Source organism: Gorilla gorilla, chromosome 12 (genome assembly GCF_029281585.2).
Source record: "Gorilla gorilla gorilla isolate KB3781 chromosome 12, NHGRI_mGorGor1-v2.1_pri, whole genome shotgun sequence".
NCBI classification, from domain to species: Eukaryota; Metazoa; Chordata; class Mammalia; order Primates; family Hominidae; genus Gorilla; species Gorilla gorilla.
This window is the reverse complement of record NC_073236.2, coordinates 129,953,378-129,980,798: the sequence shown is the minus strand read 5'-3', so window position 1 is coordinate 129,980,798 and position 27,421 is coordinate 129,953,378. Positions and strand designations below refer to the sequence as shown.

The 27,421-nt window shown below is 43.0% G+C and overlaps 1 protein-coding gene across 2 annotated transcripts in view; it reads left to right on the top strand.

The window, feature by feature from the left end:
* The first annotated feature begins 690 nt into the window (after positions 1–690).
* GRHL1 (grainyhead like transcription factor 1) overlaps positions 691–27,421 on the top strand; it is a 50,235-nt gene continuing 23,504 nt past the window's right edge. Inside the window, exons 1-8 of one of the 2 annotated variants that reach the window (XM_004028823.5) lie at positions 691–871; positions 3,941–4,127; positions 7,816–7,886; positions 10,072–10,462; positions 11,482–11,558; positions 12,913–13,069; positions 13,262–13,373; positions 14,314–14,408. In XM_004028823.5, the coding sequence (XP_004028872.1) occupies positions 852–871; positions 3,941–4,127; positions 7,816–7,886; positions 10,072–10,462; positions 11,482–11,558; positions 12,913–13,069; positions 13,262–13,373; positions 14,314–14,408 (1,110 nt within the window). In that variant the 5' untranslated portion in view covers positions 691–851. Of the gene's footprint in view, positions 872–3,940; positions 4,128–7,815; positions 7,887–10,071; positions 10,463–11,481; positions 11,559–12,912; positions 13,070–13,261; positions 13,374–14,313; positions 14,409–27,421 lie in introns of those variants that run through there. The other variant, XM_055377472.2, reaches the window with a different exon arrangement.

Here is a 27,421-nt window from a genome sequence, read left to right as displayed (position 1 = left end):
GACGCCCGGGAGGCTGCGGGGCACAGACATCGCGGAGCCCCAGGGACTGCCGCCGAGGGGACCGCGGGAGCTGCGAGGGCAAGAAATCCTAAAAGCGCGCGGCGGCGGTGGGCCAGGAGAAGGGACGTTCCGGAGACGGCTCTCGGGGGAAGCCACGGGACTCGGGCGTGACAGCCTGCGAGAACCGAGAGGTGAGACGCGCGACCGGGGAGCGCGGCGACCGGCAGAGGCGCCCCCGCCGGGCGGGCGCTGGGGCCGGAACAGCGGGCAATGTGGGCACGGGGCGCGGAAGCCTGAGTGAGCGAAGAAGGAGGCGGCTCTACGGCCGGGGCTCGTCGCGGAGGGGATGGCCGGGGGCGGCGGGGGCGGCGGGGGCGGCGGAGGCGGTGGCGGGGCGCGAGCGGGGGCGCTCTCGGAGCGCGCGGAGGTTGGCGGGTGCGCGCCGCAGCCGCAGCGCTCCCTCTCCAGTCAGGGCAGGCGCGTACGGCCGCGAGCCGGGCGCGCAGTCCCGGGCGCAACCTCGCGGAACGCGCGGCCCCCGCCCCGCGCCGCTCGTCCCCGTCAGCCCCGCCCCGGCGCTCTTCTCGCCGACCAATCAGGAGGCGCGATCGGCCTCCCAGCCCCGAGGCCTCGCCCCCAGCCGGCGCATCGCCAGCCAATGAGCGGCTGAGCCCGGCGCCCAGTGCGCGCAGCCCGCGCGGAGCCGGCTCAGAGCGAGAAAAGCAAACCCAACCCGTCGGGGCCGCCGCTCCGGACCCGCAGCCGCCGCCGCCGCCTCCTCCCCCCGGATCGGGTGTACTGTCCCAACCCGAAAGTCCAGTTCTGCGGCCCGGCAGCGGCGAGCGGGCGCGATGACACAGGAGTACGACAAGTGAGTGAGGCGCAGGAGTCCGGCCGCCGCGGGGGGGCCGCGCTGAGGGGCCGCACCTGCAGCGAGCGAGCCGGGCGCAGACCCGAGGCCGCGCGGGCGGGCGGGCGCGGGGCGCGAGCCGGGGGCCGCTGTCCACTCCACGCCGCCACGGCCTCTGCCCCTTAGCCCTGCCCGGCTCTTTGTTCGGTCGGAGCCTTGGGAGGAGAGACCCTGTCCTCGGGGAAACTCGACACCGGAGGGGCCACCCTCCTCCCCTCCTCCCCGGCCAGGTTGGGTCCCCTCGGGCGCGCACCTTGGGGTCCGGGCCCCCGGCGCGGTCGGGTGCGGCGCGAGGTCGGGGCGCAGCCAACGCCCCCGGGCCTCCCCGCCCCCCTCTCCTGCCCGGTCGGCCTCGGGAGCCCGGTGGGGCTCGCGCCGCGTCGGGACAGGTGGACTTCTCCAGGTAATCTGTGGTCTCAGGCTCGTCACTCGGCGACCTGCTGGAACCTCCAAAACAGAAATGTAGGGAAAGGTTGAAGTGCCCCGATGTCCGGGCGTTTTCTTTTCCCTGGCTGGCTGTATGAGTGGGAAAACGGCTGTAGGAGTTATTTTGCCACTTGCATCATTGATGGTAATTACAGATTACCGTGTTTTTAGTGCTGGAGAGAATCAAGAGGATGAAACTTTGAAATCCGGGTGTTAAACGAGAAAGTACTGTACAAGCTAATATGCTTTTTAGAGTTTGTGATTTAAAAGCGTATTTCGACAAATGGAAGGTGGTAATGTAATAAGGCATGGGGGATTAACTGAACGAGGGAGATTTCTGTATTTTCTTTGCAGCTTTTCTGAAAATATAAAATTGTTCTAAAAATTTTAAAAACTTACTAAAGAAAAAAAATGGAAATCGCACCAGGCCAGTCAGTATATTTCAGATCAGTAAGTTTAAGGCAGATAGGTACCCCTCCCAGTTTCTTAGTTATTTGTGAAGGATCGGTTTTTGTCAGTGTGTTCTTTTTCTGGATGAGATAGATATTTTGTATGGAGTATCTTAAATGGATTACTCTTATGTTGTAGAATATGCAGTTAAATTATTGCCTGAAACGTATTTCAGAAGTCTCAGAGATCGCAGACGCGGAGTTTAAGGCTCACCTGAAAGTGATGATGAGCCTTCGGCGACTGAAGCCTACTTCCTGACTGTCATGAGGAAGTAGACTAAGAAAGGCAACTGGTTTTGTGTTTATTTCTTGACGTATAGTTTAGATAAGGCAAATTTTCCAAAGCTAACATTTTGGCCTTAGGCAGGCTTTGGAAATATGAAACACCTTCAGGGTGATTCCAAACATAAAGCCATTTCTTTCTCTATTTTCTATTGCTTGTACAAATTTGGGATGTGGGTGGGAGAAGAAGGGAAGTTGAAAACTAGCATTAAGGGAATTGAACAGCCAAGTGCTGTCATAGTCTTCTGGAAGTAGCTATTACGCTATTAATTATAGCTTAGCAGTACATCAGTCAATCAGTCCATGGCACCAGCCGTTCAGTAGCTGTTGTACTCTGGTCCTGATGGCTCAGGGAATGCCACTTTGTATATTTCTTTATTTTCTTCAAAGTTGAGATTTGTGTAAGCAATCTTTTCCATTTTTAGACAAATGATCTGCTCGCTTTGAACAGCCTTTTATGTTTGTTTTGTGTTAAAATAGTATACCACCTCAAGACTTTCTTACCAAATGTAACATTTATGCCAAAACGTGAGTAAAAACATTGGCTTTCAAATAACACTTCATTTTGACTGAGGATACATTGTTGGATTTTTTTCCCCCTTTTTTGAAGATGTTCTCCTTCTTCTAAATCTGTATCTGTTCTTAAAGGCCCTGGGTGACTCCCAAACCCTAACCTTTGTTGATTACTTGAAAAGATAATCAGTCTTTCTACATTCACTTTTAAAATAGGTAGGTCACCTTTAGGCCATTTACATATTTCATTTGTGTGTTGCAATGAGAGCCAGTCCTTCAATTTGCTTGTTAGAATTGTAATAATTCAGAGGAGTTCCAAACATTTAAAATTTATTTTTCTCCTTGAAAATAAACTGCTTTGTTTTGCTAGAGTCAGTGTTCCATTTTTTCTCTTTATTGACTTATTAAATAGTACCAACCGAACAGTTGTTGAGACTGTTTACATTTCAAGTTTTTGGAATTAGTAATGTTTGCTTTAATCTTTTAAATTAAATCTTCTGTAAGGTTTCACTAAGATCGCTATTGATTTTTTTGGATTTTTCCCACCAAACTAGAGTGTTAAAATGAAACAGTTCTTGTGCAGTGTGGAAAACTAGCAAAGATGTTTTAAAAGCCAGATTTTCCCACCTATTTTTTTTTAAAAATCTTTTTGTTCAGTGGCTTCATTTATTGTTGGATATTCTTAAGTGTTTATCTCTAAGATAAACAGTTAACTCCCATGCCAGAAAATTATGCCTCTTTATTGATTTACAATCCCCTTTGGCCACATTCCATGCTCAATCTGCTGGTAATCAGTAGAATATTCTGGCTTTCTCATATACCCCGGAGGATTGCTTGCATGAAGGATCCCTTTTTCTTTCTGCTGCTTCTCCCCTCCCCACTGTGTTCAGGTAGGAATTTTTAAGGCATGGCAGCCACAGTAGAAAGAGGGAATAACATGTAGCAGTGTGATGAACGGCACATGCTCTTCTCAAGAGGGGACAGTCCTGATTGTGTGTTGGAAGAGAACAAATATTCTCTTTTCTTTACTGTGTCCTTGTGTTTGTTTATGGAAAGTATTTGAATAGCCTGGCATTTTCTCGGGGACGGTTTTGTTTCGCTTTTTTGCCAAATAGTATACCCTGGGTTCCACGTGTAGGTGAACTGCCAGTTCTCTGGCTGCCTAGGTACTTTATGTCTTACTGTGGGACCCATTGGTCTGCACTTAAGTGGTTTGTCTTCTGGTCTTGTCTTAATTTGACTTCCTAGGGTCATTGATGAAACAATAGGCTATTTTATAGGAATGTCAAGGAATTGGTAGCTTATGATGCCTTGCAGTAGAAAAGTGTGTGTTTTTGTTTTTTTTTTAATTTCTCTGAAGCAAACGGCCAGTGTTGGTTCTTCAGAATGAAGCACTTTATCCACAGCGGCGGTCCTACACTAGTGAGGATGAGGCCTGGAAATCCTTCCTGGAAAACCCTCTCACTGCAGCGACCAAAGCGATGATGAGCATCAATGGAGACGAAGACAGCGCCGCTGCGCTGGGCCTGCTCTATGACTACTACAAGGTGGGTTTGCCTGCCTTTAAAACCCTTAACAGCAGTCTCCAATGCACTTGATTCAGCAGCATATAAACAGACATTTGCTGGTAGAATGCCATGCAAGTTGCTTCTGTAGTGACTATAAATAGTTTAATGAGTACTTTGACTTACTGTGGTTCAAAGCTAAAAATCTGTGATTGTAGAATCAAAGGGTTGTTTTTAAAACATGCAAAGCAGTCAGCTGCTGTGGCTCTATCCAGAAGGTGAAGCTACCATAAAAGAAGATGCTAGATGTGCCTTCTTGGGTTTGAGCATCTCACTGAAGGCGGTTCTTAGTGCCATGGAAAGTGGGCAGGGGTCATTTACCTTTTCACCTTTATTCCTGGGTAGTCAGGATGATTTCCTTTCCCTAAATGATACTACAGAGCCTTTGAAATCATATTCTGTAGTCTAGGACTGTCCAGTTCCAAGATCAGGATATGTTTTGTTGCCTGTTTCTAGAGATTTGGAGTACTCTTAATTAAATATAATCTATACTCTGCATGGAATTTTACATGATTTTCATTATCTGGAAGTGACACTACTGATTTGTCTCATCATCATTGTCCTGATAACACTAGCTGCCACTATTATGCTAGACATGTTACCAGCCTGTGTGCGACTTCTCACTCAGAGGTCACAGCTAGGGTGTGTGCATCTGGGGCCCTAGTCTGGTCCATGGCCGAGGCCACTATCTTTCTAATGCAGCGTGCATACTGCTCTCCTTCTGGATTCACCTCTCCATTCTTCCTTCTGACCAGGAACACACCATTTGGGGGTGGCTACGTCTTTAGGGTGCTACTTAAAACAGCAGACTGAGTTGAAGCACAGCTTTGCCACAGGGCCTTTGTCTCATTGTCACTCTGTGTGACTAACTTGTGTAATCATTGTGTTGTCATCAGTACCTGTATAAAAACAGGATCTGTTTGGGATTACCAGAAGCTTCTTAATGACAGTGTCTTCTCATGAATGTAGTGTATATTTTTTACAGTTTATTTTTGCTATCTTTTTGTTTTAAAAACTTTCAAACCTACATAAAACTTAAAATAAGAGGATAATTAATTCCTAAATACCTTCACCCAGAATCGCCAGTTGCTAGCCATTGGCTATGTTCTGGCACTGTATTCTTTCCTTAATATAAGAAATACGGAGGTGAAAGAAGCCTAGGAGATAGTTTTATTATTAAAATTAGGGTGATTAGCCTGAGCAACATGACGAGACCCTGTCTCTACCAAAAATAAATAAATAAATAAATACAGAAATTAGCTGGTTAGTACACATGCCTATAGTCTCAGCTACTTAGGAGGCTGAGGTGGGAGGATCACTTAAGCCTGGGAGTTGGAGGCTGCGGTGAGCTGAGATCATGCCATATCACTACACTCCAGCCTGGGTGACAGAGACAGACCCTATCTCAAAAAAAAAATGGGGTGGTTATTTCCTAGTATGAGGCCATGCGTCTAACTAAGTTGGGGCTGAGGGATTGAGGTAAGCTCTTTTTTTCTTTGAATATGAGCAGAAACTTGTGTAATAACTAATGATGCTAGAAGAAACCCTTACCAGGGAAACATAGCCATGAAGAGTTCCTTTGAAGTGGAAATTATTATATATCTGTTCTTATAGCTTGTTTTATTGACTTACTATAAATTAAGTTCCTAAAACATTAATTATGAAGTTACATATTTTTAACTGAAACTTTTGAGAATGGGAGAAACTTGTTGGTACAAGTTTTGTGCCAGAAAGACCTGTGTGATAACACTAGGTATACTACTCCTGTGTCTCAGAAGCATACAAATCCTCATGTCTGTCCATGAAGGGTGACAATTTTAGTGGTACTTACTTGTCAGACTTCTTGTGATAGGTGTAAATTTATTTTCTTCTTCTTCTTCTTCTTTTTTTTTTTTTTTTAATAGAAGCAGAGTCTCACTCTTGCCCACGCTGGAGTGTGGTGGTGCAATCATAGCTCACTGCAACCTCAACCTCCTGGGGCCGACTGATTCTCCTGCCTCAGCTTCCTGAGTAACTAGGATTATAGGTCATGCCTGGCTAATTTTAAAATTTTTTGTAGAGATGGAGTCTCACTATGTTGCCCAGGCTGGTCTCAAATTCCTGGCCTCAGGTAATCTTCCTGCCTTAGCCTCCCAAAGTATTAGGATTACGGACGTGAACCACTGTGCCTGGCCTGTTTTCTTTTTCAAATAAACTGAATTATTTGTTTCAGGTCTTTGGCTGTATAAGCATCAGTCATTATTACATAATAATTTTGATAAAGCTTGAAAAGCATATTGTTAATACATGAAGCGGTATTTTTTTTTTTTTTGATACAGAGTCTCGCTCTGTCGCCCAGGCTGGAGTGCAGTGGCGCAGTCTCAACTCACTGCAGCCTCTGCCTCCTGGGTTCAAGCAATTCTCCTGCCTCAGCCTCCGGAGTAGCTAGGACTACAGGCGTGTGCCACCATGCCCGGCTAATTTTTTGTGTTTTTAGTAGAGACGGGGTTTTAACATGTTGGCCAGGATGGTCTCGATCTCTTGACCTTGTGATCCACCCGCCTCGGCCTCCCAAAGTGCTGGGATTACAGGCGTGAGCCACTGCGCCTGGCCAGCAGTGTTTTGTCTTTAATGGTGAAAACAAGGATGCAGGAATAGAATTTTCACGCTGAAAGCCATTTTTAAGCACCTTAGCCATTTTGGAGTGCGCAATGGGGTTAAATCTCAGTTGAGTTATTTCTACAGGACACTAACATTTGCCTACTTTTCACTTCCCTTGCGAAGAAAAGAACCAAAAAAGGAATAGAACACTGAGTTAGACTTGTCCTTTGGGTGATGGACGTATGAATCCCAGCGTATCTAAAGACAGTGATCATATGAAGCCCTCATTTGGATCTTAGAAGAAATGAACGGTTAACATGGCTGTTCCTTCTGCTTTTGCATTTGATCTGAATGGAGGGTGGTAGGAAAGAGCACTGAGAAAGTTGGAAGAGCTCCGTTGTGTTTTCAGTAGCTTCTTCTCTAATGTTGTGTAGATAAACGAGTAAAACCAGGGCAGAGGTATTTCTTTTTTTCTTTTTCTTTTTTTTTTTTTGAGTCAGGAAGGGTCTTGCTCTATCACCCAGGCCAGAGTGCAGTGGCGCAATCTCTGCTCACTGTAACCTCTGCCTCCGGGCTGAAGCGATCTTCTCACCGCAGTCTCTCTTGTGTAGCTGAGACTACAGGCAGATGCTACCACGCCTGGCTAATTTTTAAAATTTTTTTGTAGAAATGGGTTTCACTATGTTGCCCAGGCTGGTCTTGAACTCCTGGGCTCAAACAATCCTCCCACCTTGGCCTCCCAAAGTGGCTGGGATTACAGACATGAGCCACCAGCTTTGGCCAGTGGAGGTATTTTTTTTTTAAGAGATGAGACCCAAACTCCATGACAAAATAAATTTATCATGCTCTGAGTTTATTTGGCAACTCAATAACAGTTGCTTTTTACATATCAACCAGATGGGTGACTAGATTTTAAGCTCATTGAGGGCAGATATTATTATTCTTTGTGCGTCCCCATAGCCTGGTGTTTGCTAGGCAACCAGTAGATAAATGAATGATTGAATTTACTGAAAAATAAAAGGCTGTATCTTTGGGTAAACTGCACTTCACTGGATAAGAGCTAAATTCTTTTCATGTGTGCTAATATCAGGTTCCAAGAGAGAGAAGGTCATCAACAGCAAAGCCAGAGGTGGAGCACCCCGAGCCAGATCACAGCAAAAGGTAACATTCAGTGCATAACAGCATAAAGAGTGCAGGGGGAAATGCCACGTTTCTGTAACAGCAAAATGGGAGTTTGTTTAAATGAACAACCACTAGTGAAAGAGATAGGTAAGTTGGACTCTTACTATCTAAATTCAGATTTCATCACTGATTTGCCTCTGTTGCTCTGAAATTTCCTTTTTTCTTTGGGCATAGCAGTTGCCTTTTCTAGGATGAAAGCACTAACATTCTGCTCCTCCAAAGGGATAGTTTTAGTAATAACTTCAGTATTTGCTTATTTGTTTTTGAGGTTTTCTTTAGAAGGATGTGGCAGTGGTCTATTAAAAAAATTAAGCACCAGTGACTCTTGAACAGCTGCCTGAGTAAAATTGAATAAAGCAAGTTAAATTGTATTCAAATTCCTGTTGAAATTATTTGTGAAATATCTTAGATTAAAACTTTCAGAAAATTTAATTAACGTTTGGCTAGCCATGAAAAACTTTAAAAAGACACCTTTTAAATTGTCGTGTGTTTTATTATCAATCAAGGAATAAAACATATTTAAAGGAAGAATGATCATCACCCAGTATCCCATTATCCTGATGATTGCTTTATTCATTGTTTTGATGTGTATGCAAATTTTATGTAGCATAGTTGTGTTCACAGATAGGATTTGGTAGTGTACTTTCTTCTACTTAGTTTGTTTCACAAACATTTTCTCTGTGTTTTAATCTTCATAATTATCCTTTGGAAGAGGACTTATGGCTTTTATCTTTTACTTTTCATTATGGGCATTTTCAAACATAATAAAAATAGAGAAACAGTATAAGCCCACATGTATCCATGACCAGCCTCAACAGTTATCAACACAATTCCTCTTGTTTGATCTGTTCTTCCCTCTTCTTCAACTTTGAGATTAATTCATGTTTTTATTTTATTTATTTTTGCTGGAACATTCTGAAGCAAACTGTAAATATCCTTATAATTGCTGCTATATCTAGTTTTCACTATTACGAAGCCTTAAGGAACAACTTTCTAGACTTTTTCCGTTTTAGGATAAATTCCTGGGAGTGAATTTATGGTTCAGGGTTCAAACAGTTTTATTCATCTTGAAATGTACAGAATTCTCAATTTGCCTGTTTCTTGAAGCTTCAGCTTATATGATTTCTGGGGACTTTGAAAATTCATTCATTTTACCCACTGGAAGTCATCTTGTGTTGCTCAAATTATTTATCAAACCAAAATTTAATTTTATAAAAAGCAGATGTGTCTACTGATACAATGTAACAATAGGTTTTCTTGGGTGAAAGAGAAAGCCAGGCCCGGCGCAGTGGCTCACACCTGTAATCGCAGCACTTTGGGAGGCTGAGGCAGGTGGATCACGTGAGGTCAGGAGTTCGAGACCAGCCTGGCCAACATGGTAAAACCCAGTCTCTACTAAAAATACAAAAATTAGCCAAGTGTGGTGGCGCGCGCCTGTAATCCCAGCTACTCGGGAGGCTGAGGCGGGAGAATCGCTTGAACCCGGGAGGCGGAGGTTGCAGTGAGCCTAGATCACGCCATTGCACACCAGCCTGGGCCATAAGGGCAAGACTCTGTCTCAAAAAAATAAAAAATTAAAAAAAAAAAAGGAGAAAGCCAAATGGCATAGGTGGTAGGAAAAGTGGTGACCAAGTAATAATAGCTCATACTTCTTAAAGACTGTGTGTCAGGCATTATTATACACCTTTTAGTGTATCATCTCATCTCAACCTGATGAGAATGGATGCCATTATTGTCCCCATTTTACAGATGAGGATTCAGTTACTAAGAGATAAGTAACTTGCTCAGGTGACACAGAACTTGAACCCAGGCAATTTGACCCTGGCGTCTATGCTGTAACCCCAGTTGATCAGATCACATAGCTTCAGGTTTCTAGTAAAACACAGTAATTGTTTTTAGGATTATGGAAAGTAAAGCTTATTAGAGGAGAGCTCTGAGCCCTTAGTATTTCGAATGAAATTTTACTTAATATGTTTGGATTTTATTTGACTGATAACCAGAAAGCCTTTTTCCCTTTATCTAGTAATGGGTAGTTTTGATGTTTTCTGTTTATTCTGTCAAGTGTTATTGCACAGGACCCAACAGCCCAATGCCATTAGGAAAATAAAAATTGTCAAAGAACTACATCAGCATCGCGTTTGAAAGCAGTTTTCTTTTCTTAAAGAAACAGCATACCAATTGTGACAGAGCAGCCCCTCATCTCTGCTGGAGAAAACAGAGTGCAAGTACTGAAAAATGTGCCGTTTAACATTGTCCTTCCGCATGGCAACCAGCTGGGCATTGATAAGAGAGGCCATCTGACAGCTCCAGATACGACAGTCACTGTCTCCATAGCAACGATGCCTACCCACTCCATCAAGACAGAAACCCAGCCGCATGGCTTTGCTGTGGGAATCCCCCCAGCAGTGTATCATCCTGAGCCCACTGAGCGGGTGGTGGTTTTCGATCGGAATCTCAGTACTGACCAGTTCAGCTCTGGTGCTCAAGCCCCAAATGCTCAAAGGCGAACTCCAGACTCGACCTTCTCAGAGACCTTCAAGGAAGGCGTTCAGGAGGTAAGGAAACAAAAACATCTTCCTAAGACACCTGTGTGTTTGTATAAGTATTGGGTTCCACCTTTTCCTTGTTATGTAAGCGTGAAACTCAGCCTGAAATGAATGGATTAGGAATAAAAGATTTTTTTTTAAGAGAAAAGGCCCATGGGTATAATTTGTAAACTAAATCTATACAACCAGAAGTTATTATCAAGGGTGCAAGGCTAATCTTACCAGCAGCTGAGTTAACAATTATGATTTCAGCTAAGGGATTTGCTGGAGAAAGAGAACCCCATACATAATCTTCTGTTGACCACAGGTAGATTCTCATAGTCTGTTTTCAGCACTTCTCCCAGTGCCAAACAAGCTCCCTGGAGCTCATATAAAATAAGTTATTACATCTTTGCTTGGTGTTTCTTGGTTGGTAATATAGTCAGGGAGAGCACAAATGCATTGTGTGAGGTTTACAAATTAATTCCAAATAGTTCTGGGGGTTTTATGGTGATGAATACCTCACTCAGCTAAAAGTTAGGGACTAAAGGTGTTAGAAACCATACTTAGTGACTTGGTGGGGTAAAGAGCATCCATCTCTGCATATGGAGTTAGGGGCAGAATGTTAGCCTTTCCTGAGAAAATGCACCACATCTCTTCAGCTGTGGTGTGTGAACTTGATGCTGTGTCTTAACTTGGTATAATGATAGGGTGACTTTTAAAAGTCATGAAATTTTGGTTGCAGGTCCTAGTGTTTGAACAGAGTTGGGATGTGTGTGAAAGACAGAAAAGGGGGTCGTGAGTCAGAAGCACTTAGTGGGAGTACCTACACAGCTTGTTGTAATTTACTTGAGTGGCATATAAAAGTGGATATTTTCTCTGTTTTAATTTTTTAAGTATTTGTAGAATCAAAATTTTTACTCAAAAATAAATATGGACAGGATAGTGGGTTGCTGTAAGCCACATACTTTTATGCGGTACCAGAGTTTGGTCTTTAGTAACCATGATAACCAGTTAAATAGTTGTGGCTTATCACATTGATATTTCAGGTTTTCTTCCCCTCGGATCTCAGTCTGCGGATGCCTGGCATGAATTCAGAGGACTATGTTTTTGACAGTGTTTCTGGGTAATAGATGTCTTTTAATTTGATTTTTAATTGCAGCTTTTATAACTTATTCCTTTCTTGTTAACTTGATAAATCAAAGGTGGCTTTAGCAGGCTTTCCCCTTATCTTACTACTTGTACTGTGGTGCAGTCTTGGGTAGAGGGCATCTGCTTCAGTGCTTTTAATTTTGAACTCTTTGAACTATGTTTCAAGTTTCCTTAATTCTTGGTGTTGGTGCTTTTTCTTTCTTTTGGATTCTTTGTGTGATGGTAGTAGAATGGAATCTAATAGGAGAGATCAGGGGATTAAAGTAGGTCTCTGAGGTCCTTTCTGTTGCCAAATATGTATAATTAGGTGAGAATTTAGGAGTAATATCAAGTGATAAAAGCTTTTTTTTTTTTTAAATCAGCCTCACTAATGATAAAATAAATGAAGTCAACTTTTTTCTGAGCTGACAACTTTCTTTTGACCTCACAAAATTGTATCTCACTCTGGGAATATGAATATTTTCCAAGTTAATTAGGAACTCATATTTTGTTTTATGTGTTTTTTACATGTGTTATATTTTACAGTTTTAAAAGTGTCTAAGATTTTATGGGAATTGAGACTTCCCTTATAGATCTGCCTCAAGATGCAGGAGTCCCAAACGGAAATACCTTTAGGGTTTAGGATAGGGGTCAGCTAACTTTTTCTGTAAAGACTCAGAGAGTAAATATTTCAGGCTTTGTGGGCCATACAACCTCTGTATGTTTTTGCAACTACCCCGGTCTGCCGTTGTGCAAAAGCAGCCATAGGTAATATGTAAACAAATAATGTGGCTATGTGCTAATAAGACTTTAGTTACAAAAATAGGTGTAATCTGCTGAGCTGTGGCCTGGGAAGGTTCTTAAACAACTTTAGGGGCATATATGAGTGGTAGTGTTAGGTAATAGGTAATGTCGAGAATTGTGGAGTGCCTGCCTATTAAAGATATTTAAATTACAAGTAGGAACAACAAAAAAATGCTATATAGGCCAAAAGGAATTTAGTCAGAGGAACACCAGCCACCTGTCTGAAACCTCTGCTGGATAAATATCAGATTGGCAGCATGTCTTGTGAGAAGTTCCTTCCAAAGTCCTTTCCACCTATCAGTATCTTTAATATCTCGAGCCCTCAAACTCAGGATGTCCGATTACTGACATCCATCACATCATAGAATTTTTAATCGGCAATTTGTACTTCCACATCTGAGAGACTTGAGAATTTTTAGCTGCTGAGTACTTTTGTTTCAGATTTTCTTTAAATGAAAAAGATAGCAAATGCTATTTATAATATGATGTATAGCAAGCTTCCACGAGAGTAGATTTAGAGACCTGTGACTTTTTTTGTCCTTTAGGAACAACTTTGAATATACCCTGGAAGCTTCAAAATCACTTCGACAGAAGCCAGGAGACAGTACCATGACATACCTGAACAAAGGCCAGTTCTATCCCATCACCTTGAAGGAGGTGAGCAGCAGTGAAGGAATCCATCATCCCATCAGCAAAGTTCGAGTAAGTTCTGCTCTTAGTCCTGTTCTCTAGGAAAGCTAGTCAGAGCCTAACATTTCCAGGTCTGAAGCAGCTCTGAATGACCGCCTGAAATTGCAGCTTTAAGCCTTCACTATGAAATATAGTACTAAATACGTTTTCCAAAACAAACTCACCCTTCAGTGTCTTTATGTTGTAATGCATTCTCTTTCACAGAGTGTGATCATGGTGGTTTTTGCTGAAGACAAAAGCAGAGAAGATCAGTTAAGGCATTGGAAGTACTGGCACTCCCGGCAGCACACTGCTAAACAAAGATGCATTGACATAGGTAAGCAGCTCAAGAGCCCGCTTTTATTCCCAGAGGTGCAGCCATCCAGTTTTCTAAATCCAATTATTTTTGGCAGTGATCAGCTTCCTGCCGAAAGCATTTGAATTTTTATGCCAGCTACTGATCTGTTCCAAACACTGTCCTCGGCCTCCTGGAACCAGTGCTCTCACCATTGCTCCCATGCAGTAATGGGACATGTGCCCACGTGGTGGCTTTCCACAGGACACTAGGGCCAGAAGCCATGTAGCTGGCTAACCTCAGAATGTCCCCACTGTTCAGTCTGCAATTGCTTTAAGGGGTAATATCTTCTTTAAAAGATTCTGATTATTATTTGGAGATGATGGAGGTAGAGAAAAAAACAAGTAAAAGAAAGATACTGCTGCTGTGCAGTTGCCTAACAGTCTTCCCTAGTCACGTGCTAAACCGTGTAACTAACCTATCTGTGGGCTGTAGTGGCAAACCTCTGCAAATTTGTATTTACTGAAGTAGCGTTACACAGACCTCTGTTCTTGCCATGTATGTAATTTTCATGTAAAACCATTGTCTGTATCACAGATGGCTGTTTAATATTAGTGTTACTTTTTTTCTTTACCTTTTGTAATGCTCTTGTTTCGTTTTCAGGAGAATGAGAACTCAGTTCTAATCTTGGTTCTACAGAGTAGTTTTGTGACCTTGGGACTGTTATTTAAACTTTTTAGACCTAAATTTCCTAATTGTGACATAATGAGATTGAATTAAATATGTCTAAGCTTGCCTCTATTACAAAAACTCTGTGATTCTTTTTCTTCGTATTTTGAACTTCTTCTAATCGAACAAAATGTTAATTTAAATTGTCCAGAGGTGATAATGTTAAAAACTAGATCTTATTTTGAACTGCTGGGATCCCATGTTGAAACTAAAACTCATGAGTTTTCATTTTCTCTTCCACCGCTTCCTATAGCTGACTATAAAGAAAGCTTCAACACTATCAGTAACATCGAGGAGATTGCGTATAACGCCATTTCCTTCACGTGGGACATCAACGATGAAGCAAAGGTGCGTGGTGAGGTCTGGGCACCTTATGTCCAGCCATTTGAGAAACGGGAGGAGTTTAATGATTTGACAACTGATTTTTTTTTTCACAGTTTTATGTGTTTCATTCTCAGGTGTTATGAAACTATCCTCTCCCCTTTCTATTCTCCCCTCCTCCAAAACAGATCATTTTTGTTGCCATCCTTTGCACAGAGTCCAGTGTGTGAAACATTGAGATTAAGTTGCACTCTGCCACTCCTGCCTGTTCAGCCTTGAGTCTGACTCCTCATTTGCTTTGCCTCATTTCCTCATTTGCACAGTGGAGGTGATATCTGTCTCCTCCCTCTATTCAAGGAGGTGTAAGGAGTAATGAAACAATGCCCATCAAACTGTTGGAGTGGCTTTGAGAAAGGCTCTTAAATATAAGTGATTATTAGTAGTACTCTGTTTCATATCGTCACCTTGTAAATATGACTCTGTGTTAAGATTCTTCTGTCTTGGGCTTTTCCCATTGAAGAGTTGCCTCCAGTCCAGATGGAGTAACTCTAATTGGCTAGAGTTACTCCATTTGGGCGACTCTAATGGGAGTTTTTGTGCCCTTTAAGAAAAATTCAGCATATTCTTAAGTCCTTTCTGCCTTTCCCCTGCCTTCTTCCCTGTGAGTGTGATCCTTCTCTTCACTCAATTATTAGAGTTCCTGAATTTCTTTCTTTCTTTGGATTACTTTAAAAACTGGGAGCTCAAGAAACTGAATAGAGGCCAGAAGTGGTGGCTCACACTTGTAATCCCAGCACTTTGGGAGGCTGCGGCGGGTGGGTCACTTGAGGCCAGGAGTTTGAGACCAGCCTGGCCAACATGGTGAAACCCTGTCTCTACTAAAAATACAAAAAGTAGCCAGGCGTGGTGGCACACGCTTCTAATCCCAGCTACTCTGGAGGTTGAGGCAGGAGAATCGCTTGAACCCGGGAGACGAGGGTTACAGTGAGCTGAGGTCATGCCACTGCACTCCAGCCTAGGCAACAGAGTGAGACCCCGTCCCCCCCCAAAAAAAGAAAAAAAAAAACTCAATAGAAACATAGGTGATTTTTCAGACAGTTGTTAACAGAAGACTGATCTTTAGTTTTCCTTACAATATTAGGTATAGCATTCTCTCAGAGACCTGGTAGAAAGAAGTGATGTTCATCTTCTTGCCCTTTTTCAGTCTCTGTTTTTTACTTTTTCTTTTATTTATTCAATAAGAATTTTAGTAACTTTTAGAATAAAACACTGTATTAGGTGCTGACTATTAGGGTTTCATTTTATCCTGCCCCAGAATGCTTTTGAAAATCATGTGACTGGGTCTTGACAGCCATGTTCTGCTTGTATTATAATTGCTTTTCTTTCTTATCGTTGTCATCATGTCCAAGACAAACATGTGCCTTTCAGACTGCAGACTCTAGGCAGCTGGGCCCACCAGGCAGTGAGGAAGCTTTAGGTGATTGTGGCTTTAGAAGGGTTTTCCTGCCAACCACCTCAGTCACATACAATTGTCAGGTGGCTGCATAGTCCGGAGTTTGTTGCTTGGCTAAGCAATAAATAGAGAAACTTTCCATTTTATATAATTGTTGTTACAGTTGTTTTGAAATTAAATATCATAATAGGACTCAGTCCACTGGCTACTACGAACAGCCTATGAAAAGTATTGGCCTTGTGCCCCTGGATGCTTTTATTCTTAAAGCAAACTGGAGTGTTACTTGCTGTTTGCCACTGGGGCCTCACTGAGAAATTGTGGAGGAGGCGATAAAGAGCCCATAAGTCCTGAGTTCCCTTTTCCAACTTATCCATGACCTTGGGTTAGTCCCTCAGTTCACTAGCTCAGTCCTTTCCCCTTGATCCCCCAGGAGAGTCACGAGGTTAGAGTGGCCAGCTCTTCTTCGTTGGGTGTGGTCAGGATTAATAAGCGCTTGTCATAGGCTTGGAGATCTTGGCCGAAAGGCCCAGCGCATGGGCAGGGCGCTTTGTTTGTTTGATGTGTCACTCTTTGGGGTGGGAGTAATGAAAGCCAAGATGACGGGTAGGGATAATGGCTTGTTTTATTCTGAAGGCCTGCAGCATATTTGTATTAGAAATATTGTTGGAGGAGTGGCTTAAGTAGCCTTAATAGCATTGCTAATTGATGTAGGTAAACTCAGTTTCATTTCCCCTTTCAGACCCCCAGCACTGACGTGATTTTAAGCCTTTGCCTGCCGCCAGAAGGGTGTTGTGCCATTTCTTAATGAGGCTGCTGTCTTTTGAAGCTGATATCAGGCAGCAACTTCAAGCGTGTGTTCTAATTAAGTATCGAGGTTTTTTGCTTTCCCTGGCCAACTTGATGTTTTCTGTTTTTATTCTTAAAGTAATTAATGCCTCAGGGCAGCAAGAGTGAACAAGTGTACATGCAGAATCCTGTATAGTTGGTTTTTTTTTTTTTTACTGTTTTCTGAAAATATCTACTTTCTTTGCCCACTTTCTTGTTCTTATTTAGGATGCATTTGTTGATTTCTTTTTTTAATTTTAAGATTTATACTTGGCACATAATAATTGTACATATTTATGTGGTATTTGTTAATATGATTTCCAGTTCTTTCTCCCTCACAAACATAAGGGTTTATTGGAGCTATGTGGCATTTCCTCCCCTCCCCTTTTAGTGATCTCTAATATACCCTTTTGGCCATGCCAGGATAAGTAAAACTGAAAATCTGGCCCAGTGTCAACATCTGAATCTTACCTGTAGCTTCTGCTTCTCCGTTTGGAAATGATGATAGTTTGAGGATGTTTTGGGTTGAATTGTGAATGCTTTGGCTTACATTCCACTTTGGGAAAAACACTGACGAAGCTAGGACCTATCTTACACTGGCCCTGTGTGCACTCCATTCATCACCATAAACATATGTCTGCCATCGTCATGGAAACTTTTGGAAGTTTTGGAACTTGTGAAAATTTGTTCGTTTTCAAAGTGGTAGAAGAGAAGGAAGTTGCTTTTTGAAAAGCAGAAATGTCTCAGAAACAGGCCCTTAGTGGGATTTGTCTGCTGTGTAGATGTATTTCATTCCTTTTATTGTCCTTCCACAAAATTAGATTTGTTTGGGTAGTTAAGAGTCAGAGGTCTCTGGACAGGTTAAAGGCCATCAGGCGTTCACATTTCATTGTGAAATAATCAGTATTCTTCCTGATGCACAGCTGAGATTAGCTGCTTGAGGTAATTTTTGCAGAGAGAAGAAGCAATTGCCTTTGAAGCATTAAAAGATGGAGCTTTGGTAAGATGCTGAAGTTTAGGATTTGCAGGACAAGATGAGGGCACTGGTCTCCTGCAGAAGAGAGGCCTAGGAGCTGAGGGGAGGGGTGCATACAGCGAGATGGGAGAAAGATATACACAGACTCAGCTGGATCAACATTTTCTCTGGAGCCAGCGATGCAGCTTTGCAGGAATTCAGAACTGAGCCCAGCACATATCCGAGAGCCTGCTGTGGACAAGGCGTGGGCTGGATCTAGGCTCCTGCCACTAGTTCCGCAGGCCAGGTAGATAGTGGCATAAGTGTCCCCATTTGTGGGGACAGCCTGAGATCTTAAATATGACATCATGTTTTCTTAGGAAAAATGTTTTTATCCTACTTTAAAAATGAACTTTGGGAATGCAATTTATAAATTGGGGCTATTTGTTCTGCAACAATTTCAGTATTTCCAAACCAAGCGAGTTTAGAATAGGCTGAACTGAATGGACTGCGCATCTTGGCCTAGAGTGTAATTTCTTGCCTGAGTTGTAAATCTTAAGAGTCTACAACAGCATTGAGATTTGCTGAGTGATAAGAAGCAAGGGCCTCTCGAAGCCTGAAGATCTAAAATAAACAGAGGAAAAAGAAGTTAGGGAGAGAGAATTAACTTCTTTGAGTGCCCGTTATATGCTAGGTGCTGTGCTAAGGTGCCTCACCTATGTCCATAGTTAGTGGGGCATGGCTGCCTGCCCAGCACCCATAAAAAGCACCCAGTACTCCATGCTATTACGTGCTTGGTGCTTGGACATCCAAATGAGGCCTTCTGAGGAAGCTAAACTCTAGACCTTGAAATGGATAGAAAACATTCTTGACAGGGAAGATTACTTAAAAATGTAGGTATTACTATTAATAGAGCAACATTATGGACTCACTAATATAAATAAGAGCACCTTTGCTAGTAAGAAATAATTTATGTTGGATTATATTATAACGTTTGAGTTGGATGAGTAACATTTAAGCACAGAGGAGAAATTATAAACTAAAAAGCTGCTGTATTGGAATCCAGTGAAAACTGGGCCAGCCAGCTCTGAGGGAGGCCTGTGAGCCAGCAGGCACTAAAGGAGGGGATGTCTGGGGGTGGTGTAGGGACACCTTTGAGAGAGTCAGCTACCCAGTATGGCAGATGGGAAAACAGCTGCGCTCAAAGGAAATTGCAGGATTTCTCTGATCATCTGTGCATAGGTATGACCTTCATGAATAGTTAGCACACTTTTTTTTTTTTTTTTTTTTTGAGACGGAGTCTCGCTCTTTCGCCCAGGCCGGACTGCAGTGGCGCTATCTTGACTCACTGCAAGCTCCGCCTCCCGGGTTCACGCCATTCTCCTGCCTCAGCCTCCCGAGTAGCTGGGACTACGGGCGTCCGCCACCACGCCCGGCTAATTTTTTTGTATTTTTAGTAGAGACGGGGTTTCACCGTGTTAGCCAGGATGGTCTCGATCTCCTGACCTCGTGATCCACCTGCCTTGGCCTCCCACAGTGCTGGGATTACAGGCGTGAGCCACCGCACCCAGCCAGTAAGCACACTTTTAAAGGATGTAATGAATCCTGGGAATGTAAAATAAGAGGTTTTTCCAGTGGTAACATCTAAATCCTTACACTGTAAGGTGAATTATGTTGTAGCTTTCATTCACACATTTAATTTTAAAAATAGTTAACAGCAAGAACTTTCTGCCAGACACGCGCCAAGCTCCTGCTGGAGTAAGTGGCGTCAGAGAAGTAGATAGATGTAGAGTCTGACTTGGTTTTACTGTGTTGTGCGTTCCACGCTAAAACACCCTGGAGATTTGGGCATTTCTCCTGAAGAGCTGTTTTTGGAACTTGGTTGCTTTGGAAAGTCTTTATCAAACCTTCGGAAGGAAGCTCTTTGTCCCAGTTTGTGAGCAGGTTGCTCGCAGAGAGATGGAACTGCGTCTTTTTCTTGATGGCGTGATCTTATCTCTGGGTGTGCCAGAGCCAATTTCAACATACTTTTGTCTCTTCCCAGTTCAGTCCCCGTCCATTTTTTCCCTTCAGTGTGGTGTCTCAGCCTGTGGAGAAGGGGAAGGGGCAGTCAGAGACAGGACAAAATCAGAGCGCCTTGTTCCCTGGGGGAAGAAAACCCTGTCAGAACAGAGGACACTGTGCTTTTCATTATAATCTATCAGCTATAAGAAGGAACTCCGAGGCCTTTGGAAGGGTTGTCCTTCAGAGCCAAATGGTTTATGTCATGGAAAGGCTCATGTTACAAAGGAAAGAGGATTAAAGTAGAATTTGGAGCCCAGCTAAGTACCAAGAAGCTTTTCCTTGAGGGAGCCTGTGTTTGGATGGGAAATCGGTATCTCTCTGTTTTGTCTCCTTGTCTCAGCAAAAGCTGATGGAGTTCTTGGTGAGGGATTATTGAGGCTTGTAGAGTCCATTCTGTAAAAGAGGGGTGTAACCATCTTGGTAACCTGAATGTAAGTCTTTCTGCTTGTGGGATGCAGGTTTATGAGTTTAATAAGTTTGTTGTTTTGTCTAAGCATAATATTTGGAATTCATTGTGAGAATAATTTTTAGTTTGCTTGGACTGAACATATTGCTTGCATTTATAAGAATTCCATTCTAGTGAAGCACCCGTCAAGTCTGCCATTAAAATAAGGTGTTGCCACATTTGGTTCCATTAGGCAGGGACAGGTTTGGTTTGTTTCACAACTTTAAATTTCCAGTGTGATGGGAGGAAGGAGGGGGGAGAGAAGTGAGTCAAACATCCTACTTGCAATTGCAAATGAAGGCAGGAGATTTAAAACTAAAGGGCATACTCCCTGGCCTAAATAGAAAAAGATGTCAGGAAGCACTGTTACTTTTAAAATGAAGGAGAAGAGGCTTTTAGTGTCTAGGCAGATTACGAAGCTAACTAGACTGAGATGGATTATTCATGCATTTCTATCCTTAGATCCCCGAGGAAAACTCAAGGTGTAGCTGTGGAGGCATCTGAATTGAGATTCGTTTGATCCCAGGGATTTTTTCTTATGCAGTTTAGCAATACATATCTATTAAAATAAACAATGAAATGTTTTTGTACCAGAATCGAGATAGTCACATTCCTTTATAGGGAATGAATAGTCTTTAGAGTTACAGCTTGACCGGTATTGGAAATAACAAGAAAACTTCCTTGATTGGAAATTTGTAGAGAATGCCTTTAATTAGCTGATACAGAATAAAGTCTTTATTTAGCAATTGGACATTTTGCCTTGACGAAGCTGCTGTTCTGGGGGTGATTGTGAGGATGATTTCTCCTAGAAACTTCTAATTTTTTTTTAAAGCTAAGTCTGTTGGACTTTGGCTTGAAAACATGTTCCATGCAGATGTAAAATAAGTACATCGAACCATGGCAGAACTTGGAATCCACAGGTAACAGAAGCGTACATTTGTCATCACGCAGGCCGGAGGGTAAGGGCCAAGTGGAAGCTGTCTCTGGACCAGGGAGGGACTTGGCAGCTGAAGAAAGCTTTAGTTTGGTAGTGAAACTTGAGTTTTGTGAAACAGGTTTCAAGCACCCATGTCTATGTAGCCTGCATCTGGGCTGTCACTTGAATTCCTTTTTCTTTTTTTTTTTTTTGGTCAAATTTTCCCCCTTCCTCCACCCTGTCACTGTCAAGAAACAATTGACTCCTCTATAGAACTTTCTTTTTTGACAGCTTGTCACCTTAACCCTCCTTCTCCTAGGTCCTTCCTGGAAATTCTGTCGGTGGTAGCTTTCTCAAACTGTCTTTTCGACCAGTTTTGCTACTTGGAAACTAAAGCAGAGAGCTGGACTGTGACCTGCCATTATTAGTAGTAACTGAACTTACCCAGCATAGCAATTTCAAGGCGGCATGAGGGCTTGGAGTTCAGATTTCTTTTATGTGGAGCTCTTCTGCCCACAAGACCCTCGATCCTTTAGTAAATACAGGGTACTCCCTACATTAACTTAGGGATTTTGCTTTTAGCTTTTCCTTGTAAATGAAAGAGAACTTCTGATTGGAAGGCAGCCTGCCCGCCAGATCTTCCTTTCTGGCCCATGGGCCTGCCTGCCGTGTTCCGTGCCTGGTGAGGATGGAATGTGGCCTGTGTGCCTTGTGTCACACCTGCATCCAGTTCTGCATATTTCAGAGCAAACATTGTACTTATTTGGAACAACAGGTGCCAAATCACTGTATATGCCAAGTGTCCTTAGGTTCACCAGCTCCTGCTTACAGGACCGTGACACGGGAGAACAGTGTGCAGGTACCTCCAGAGTGGTTTTTTTTTCTGTCTGTCTTTTTATCTCTGTGACTTTTTCCCTGGCTCCCTGCACTCCACAGAAACCAAGCCCACATGTGGGCGGTGTGGGAAGGTGGTGCTGAGCCAACAGCCAGGCTGCTGACTCGTCCTTGTTTTTCTTCAGGGAAACGCCCCACATAGATGTGGGAAGATTTCAAGTTAGTGCCTCTCTATTCCCACATCTCTGTCCTCCCTGCCCGCCTCCTGCCAATTCTTTCTCTTTTCCCTTGATGGTGATTGGATAGCCTGAGAAATAACACAAATGCTGGCTGCCGCTGAAAGTCTTTCATTTCTTGGGGGGTAGCATTCTGCCCTGGGAGAGGCTGGTCTCCTCCCACCATCAGAGCAGGCGTGTTGGGGTTCTCTCAGTGGGAATGGGTTCTGCTTCTGAGTCTGTGACTCAGTCCCCAGTACCTTCTTGGGCCTCACGAATTAATGGAGCCCGCACACATGGAGGACTAGCAGGGGACCACAAGGCCCAGACAGAAGGAAGGTCATCAGTGTTTGTTTGTTTATTTTGGGTTGGGGAAGGAATGCTATGATGATTAAGTGTCTGCTGTATCATACTTAGTAAAATGTTCCTGGCTAATTCAACTTTGATTTGTTAGTTTAAACTATTTCCCACTTTACTGACTTCAGTTGAATTCTATAACTGTAAATAAATGTCTTAGAAAATGGTGATTTCATTCTCTTTAGTGCTGTTGGATTCGGAGTTAGAATAAACTACATTATGGACCTCACATTTTAATTTTGATTGTTAGATTTCTATGAACTGTCTTAGAGCAATCTTTCTGACTGATTTAGAGAATTAAATTAGAAATTTCCCTAGGGTTTCTACATTCAATTTAGTAGATAGGTTACTTTCTGAAATGATATGTCAGAATTTGACTAAGTTGAATTTAAATAAATACTAAGATGGGTTAAAATGATAAAGACTCCCAGAGGCAACTGGGCCTGTGTCCACGACCGCTGCTACTGTCTCATGGAGCCACATCACCAGCTAGACTCATGACTTATGTGAAGTCAAATAGGAAGTTTGGAACAGCCTAGCTATTTGGTTCGAAATGTAGAGACCTTTAATTTCATGCCTCATGACCAAAAAACAACCTGCTCAGAACCGTTTGGGGTTCACCCTTTTCTCTAAGTTCGTCTACTTCACCAAACAATTTTTCCACAAGGTGCTTCTCTGGCTCTCTGGCTCTCTATCCGTCACTGTCGCAGTGTGGTTTTGAGAAAAGAGCCTTGAGGTTGGAGTCAGGAGACTTGGGTCCTGGCCTTGGCTTTGTCACCTGTTTAACTGTGTGTCTTTTGCCATCTATATCTTCAAAGCCTGAGGCTCAATCACAGCTTGACACTGTCTCTTGAGTTCAAAGATATTGAAAGCCAGAGACTACGTGCTGTGTGATATTCTCATGAAAGGTGAATGTTTTTAGGGTAGGCAGTGAGGATAAGTGCATTTTGGGAATGTAAAACTTTTTTCGGTGACCAACTTTCTGAAGCATCTTCCACAGTTAAATCAACCTACATTACTTTTTTCTTTTCTTCCTTCTAGCAGATATTTTCTTGATATATTTACCAGGCAGTTGGAACTCACTTGAAGCTTTTTAGTTGGGCGTGATAATACACACATGACAGCAGGCGATACTGACGTGGGCCAGCAGGCACTCTCAGCTCTACGGGCTGGTGCTTCCAAAAGCCTGCTGTGGATCACCCTCTGATTCACAAAAGCAAAACACTTCCTCAAAGTTTTTATTTTCTCTCTCTCATTATTGACCAATTTGACTGTTTTCTAACATCCAGGAAATTCTATGCAAGGTGATCACTCTGTTGCTACCCTGTGGAAGAACTGGCTTAGGAAGTCATGTTGCAGGGAGTCAGCTTCCCGAACTATACATTCATTCATTGAGCGAATTGTTCGTTGCACTTCTCTGTGTAAGCACTGCAGAGGAATAAGAAAATGACTGAAGCATAAAGCCTGACCTCAGAGGAGATTACACTGTGTATTCTGGTCCATATTGTAAGTGAGGGTAAAAACATGCTCTTAAGATTTCCAGGGAAATGGACTTTCAGCTGAGGGAATCCCCAAAGTCTTTGCTGGAGCTGCAGAATATTTTTGCAAAAGATGTTTGATTGGGTCTTATTTCTTTTTCCTTATCTTTCCCCTCATAGAGTCGCTGTTGTGAATGTAAGTGGAAAAGGGGCAGCTGGAACAGCTTAGTCTGAGGAGGTGCTTTCACCTTCTAAGGCCTGTGTAGTACAGAAGCAACAGCTGCAGACTTGTCTTCTGCAGCCCTAAGTCACGGAGGAGTCTGAAGTCACGGACATTACCACATCTGTAAATGCACCATTGAAGGGATAAACCTATATTTATCAAATAAAAATTGTTAGGTACCTGCAGCTTCTGTAACAGAAAGATAGTCACTGGAGATAGCAATTGAAAACTAAAAGTGAATACACACAATAGAAAACCATGTCATAGCCTGTGAGGTGGGTTTATCTCTACCCTGGCACTTACCTTGTATATCTCAGTGTATCTCAGGCAGTCTCTAAATACTATAATCTTTTCTGAAATGATTCAGGGGATATAAATAGTCAACTTAAGTATTCAGCAAATATTTACTGTTCAGTATGTGTAAAATACTGCTTGGCATTTTGGATTCTACCCAGATGACCTAGGAGTTCAAGTCAGCTTAAAAGAAAGATATAAACACAGGCCAGGCGCGGTGGCTCTTGCCGGTAATCCCAGCGCTTTGGGAGGCCGAGACGGGTGTATCACCTGAGATCAGGAGTTCGAGACCAGCCTGACCAACGTGGTGAAACTCCGTCTCTAGTAAATACAAAAAAAAAAAAAAAAGTTATCTGAGTGTGGTGATGTGTGCCTGTAATCTCAGCTACTTGGGAGACTGAGGCAGGAAAATCGCTTGAACCCAGGAGTTGGAGGTTGCAGTGAGCCGAGATTGCACCATTGCATTACAGCCTGGGCAACCAGAACAAAAACTCCGTCTCAAAAAACAAAAAAACAAAAAATAATAAACACAACTTGTGGATTTGGACAAGTTACCTAACCTCTTAAGTCTTGGTTTCCTCATCTATAAAATGGGTCCAAAATAGTACCAATTTCATAGGTGTTTTTGAGGGTCAAAGAATGGTATAAAAGTAGCACAAATACCACAGCAGCATGTAGTTTTATTTGGCTGGAGTTTAGGAAAGTGAGTCATTCGTCCAGGAAACGTGTATTTCTTATTGGCCAGGCACTGCCAAGATGCTCTTGGAATGGAAAGATGAGTAATCCATGACCCAAAACTCAGAACTCAGTGGGAGGATTGCACTCTAGTAAGCGTAGGGATGCAGGTGACACGAAGGAAGGGAACCTCACTTGGAATAGGAAGATTCGTCACACTTCTCAAGTGACCCTCGGAGGGGGTGGTGGTGGGGGTTCCTAAAGGATAGTGGGAACCAGGCTGGCATGCAGAACCCAGAATGAGCTGTGACCTTGTGACCTTTGATGTCTTCTGAGCCAGGAGTGGTGGGGACTGCAGAGGAAGGCCCTGGGGTGCCCTTGCAAGGAGCTTGTCTCCAATCCTTGGGGTCTGTGGACCAAGGGTCTTGGGGTTGGAGGTTCGTTGAGGCTGTGTAATGTGTTTTCAAGTCAGTGATGAGACTTTTTAGGCAGAAGCATATCCTGCATGCCACCAGAGTCAAATGCTGCCAGGAGACGTCAGTGCCAGGGTGTGCGCTTAGGTTTGGGGTTGAGGCCAGATAAAGGCCACATGAGGTCTTGGGGTGCTGGGTGATCAGACGTTTTGCAGTCATTTGAATAGAGTGGCATTTCTCAGACTCAGATCTGGGTATATTTTTAGGGGTGAAGCAACTTTTGCCTTTTAAAGAGGATGTGTGTAGTATTCACATTTGGGAAATACTGTTACAGGTGGTACAAAGTATGGCTGGAAAGGTGGATTGGAGTCACATAAATAGCTTGAATGCTAAGGAATGTTGTCTTTTTCACATAGACTGTGGTAAGCTACTGCAAATGTTTAGGAATACATTATTAAGATTCTGAAGTGACACTAATATTTGGCAATTGCCTAATATTAAGCAATCTGTCTCTTTTTCATTTCATTGCCTGATTTGTAGCCATTTTATTGTTTAGGGGGTCCTCTACTAGAGGTTGGAAGAAAATGTTTAATTTCTGTAACTTTATATTAGCTCTTTTTATTGTTTGTGTTTATTTGGTGGGGGCACTGTTATGTATTTAAAGTTTTATGAGGATTTGAAACTTGTTGAAATAAGATTTGGAGACAGTATGTAGATTTTGTATGCCCGTCGTTTTTCTGTCTCTCATTACTAGTAATTAATTCAGTACCATTTAATAACAGATAATAATAAACACTGGAAGAAATTTTTTTTTTCAGACGAAGTCTTGCTCTGTCACTCAGGCTGGAGTGCAGTGGCATGATCTCAGCTCACCGCAACCTCCACCTTCGGGGATCAAGTAATTCTCGTGCCTCAGCCTCCCGACTAACTGGGATTACAGGCATGTGCCACCTCACTCAGCTAAGTTTTTATATTTTTGTTAGAGACAGGGTTTCACCGTGTTGGCCAGGCTGGTCTCAAATTCCTGGCCTCAAGTGATCCGCCCGTCTTGGCCTCCCAAAGTGCTGGGATTAACAGGCATGAGCCACCACATCCAGCTGGAAGAAATTTTTAAAATGAACAACATCCCTGCCTTCAAGGGACCTAGGGAACTTACTGACTGCAGTGTTACAGGGACAGGAGTTAAACAGAGGTGAATGTTAAGGTTCTCACTCCGTCCTCCGTGTCCTTGATCCAGGTGATGACCTTGACCGAGGCAATGAGAGTATAGAGAAGTGGCCATTTCCCTAAAGAATCTCATAGTCTGGTGTATTAGTCCATTTTCATGCTGCTGATAAAGACATACCCGAGACTGGGTAATTTATAAATAAAAAGAGATTTAATGGACTCACAGTTCCATGTGGCTGGGGAGGCCTCAAAATCATGGCGGAAGGCAAAAGCCACGTCCTCCATGGCGGCCGGCAAGAGAGAATGAGAGCCAAGCAAAAGGGGAAACCCCTTATAAAACCATCAGATCTCATGGGACTTATTCACTACCACGAGAACAGTATGCAGGAAATCGCCCCCATGATTCAGTTATCTCCCACAGCGTCCCTCCCTCAACACGTGGGAGTTATGGGAGCTACAATTCAAGATGAGATTTGGGTGGGGACACAGCCAACCCATATCATCTGTCCTCACAGGGAGTTTGAGGGAAGGAAAAAGCTACTTAGTCCAACTTGGTAAGTGGTAAAAGGGAGCTGTACATAGAGTGCGGTGGACACAGCTGAGAGCATGAGGGATTCCCTTTGGGAAGATGAGGGGATGGTGATGAGAAAGGGTGTATCCGTTGGTGCTGGATCTTTATCCATAAGGGAAATGTATGTCAGTAGACGATGGAGGAAAGGGTATTTT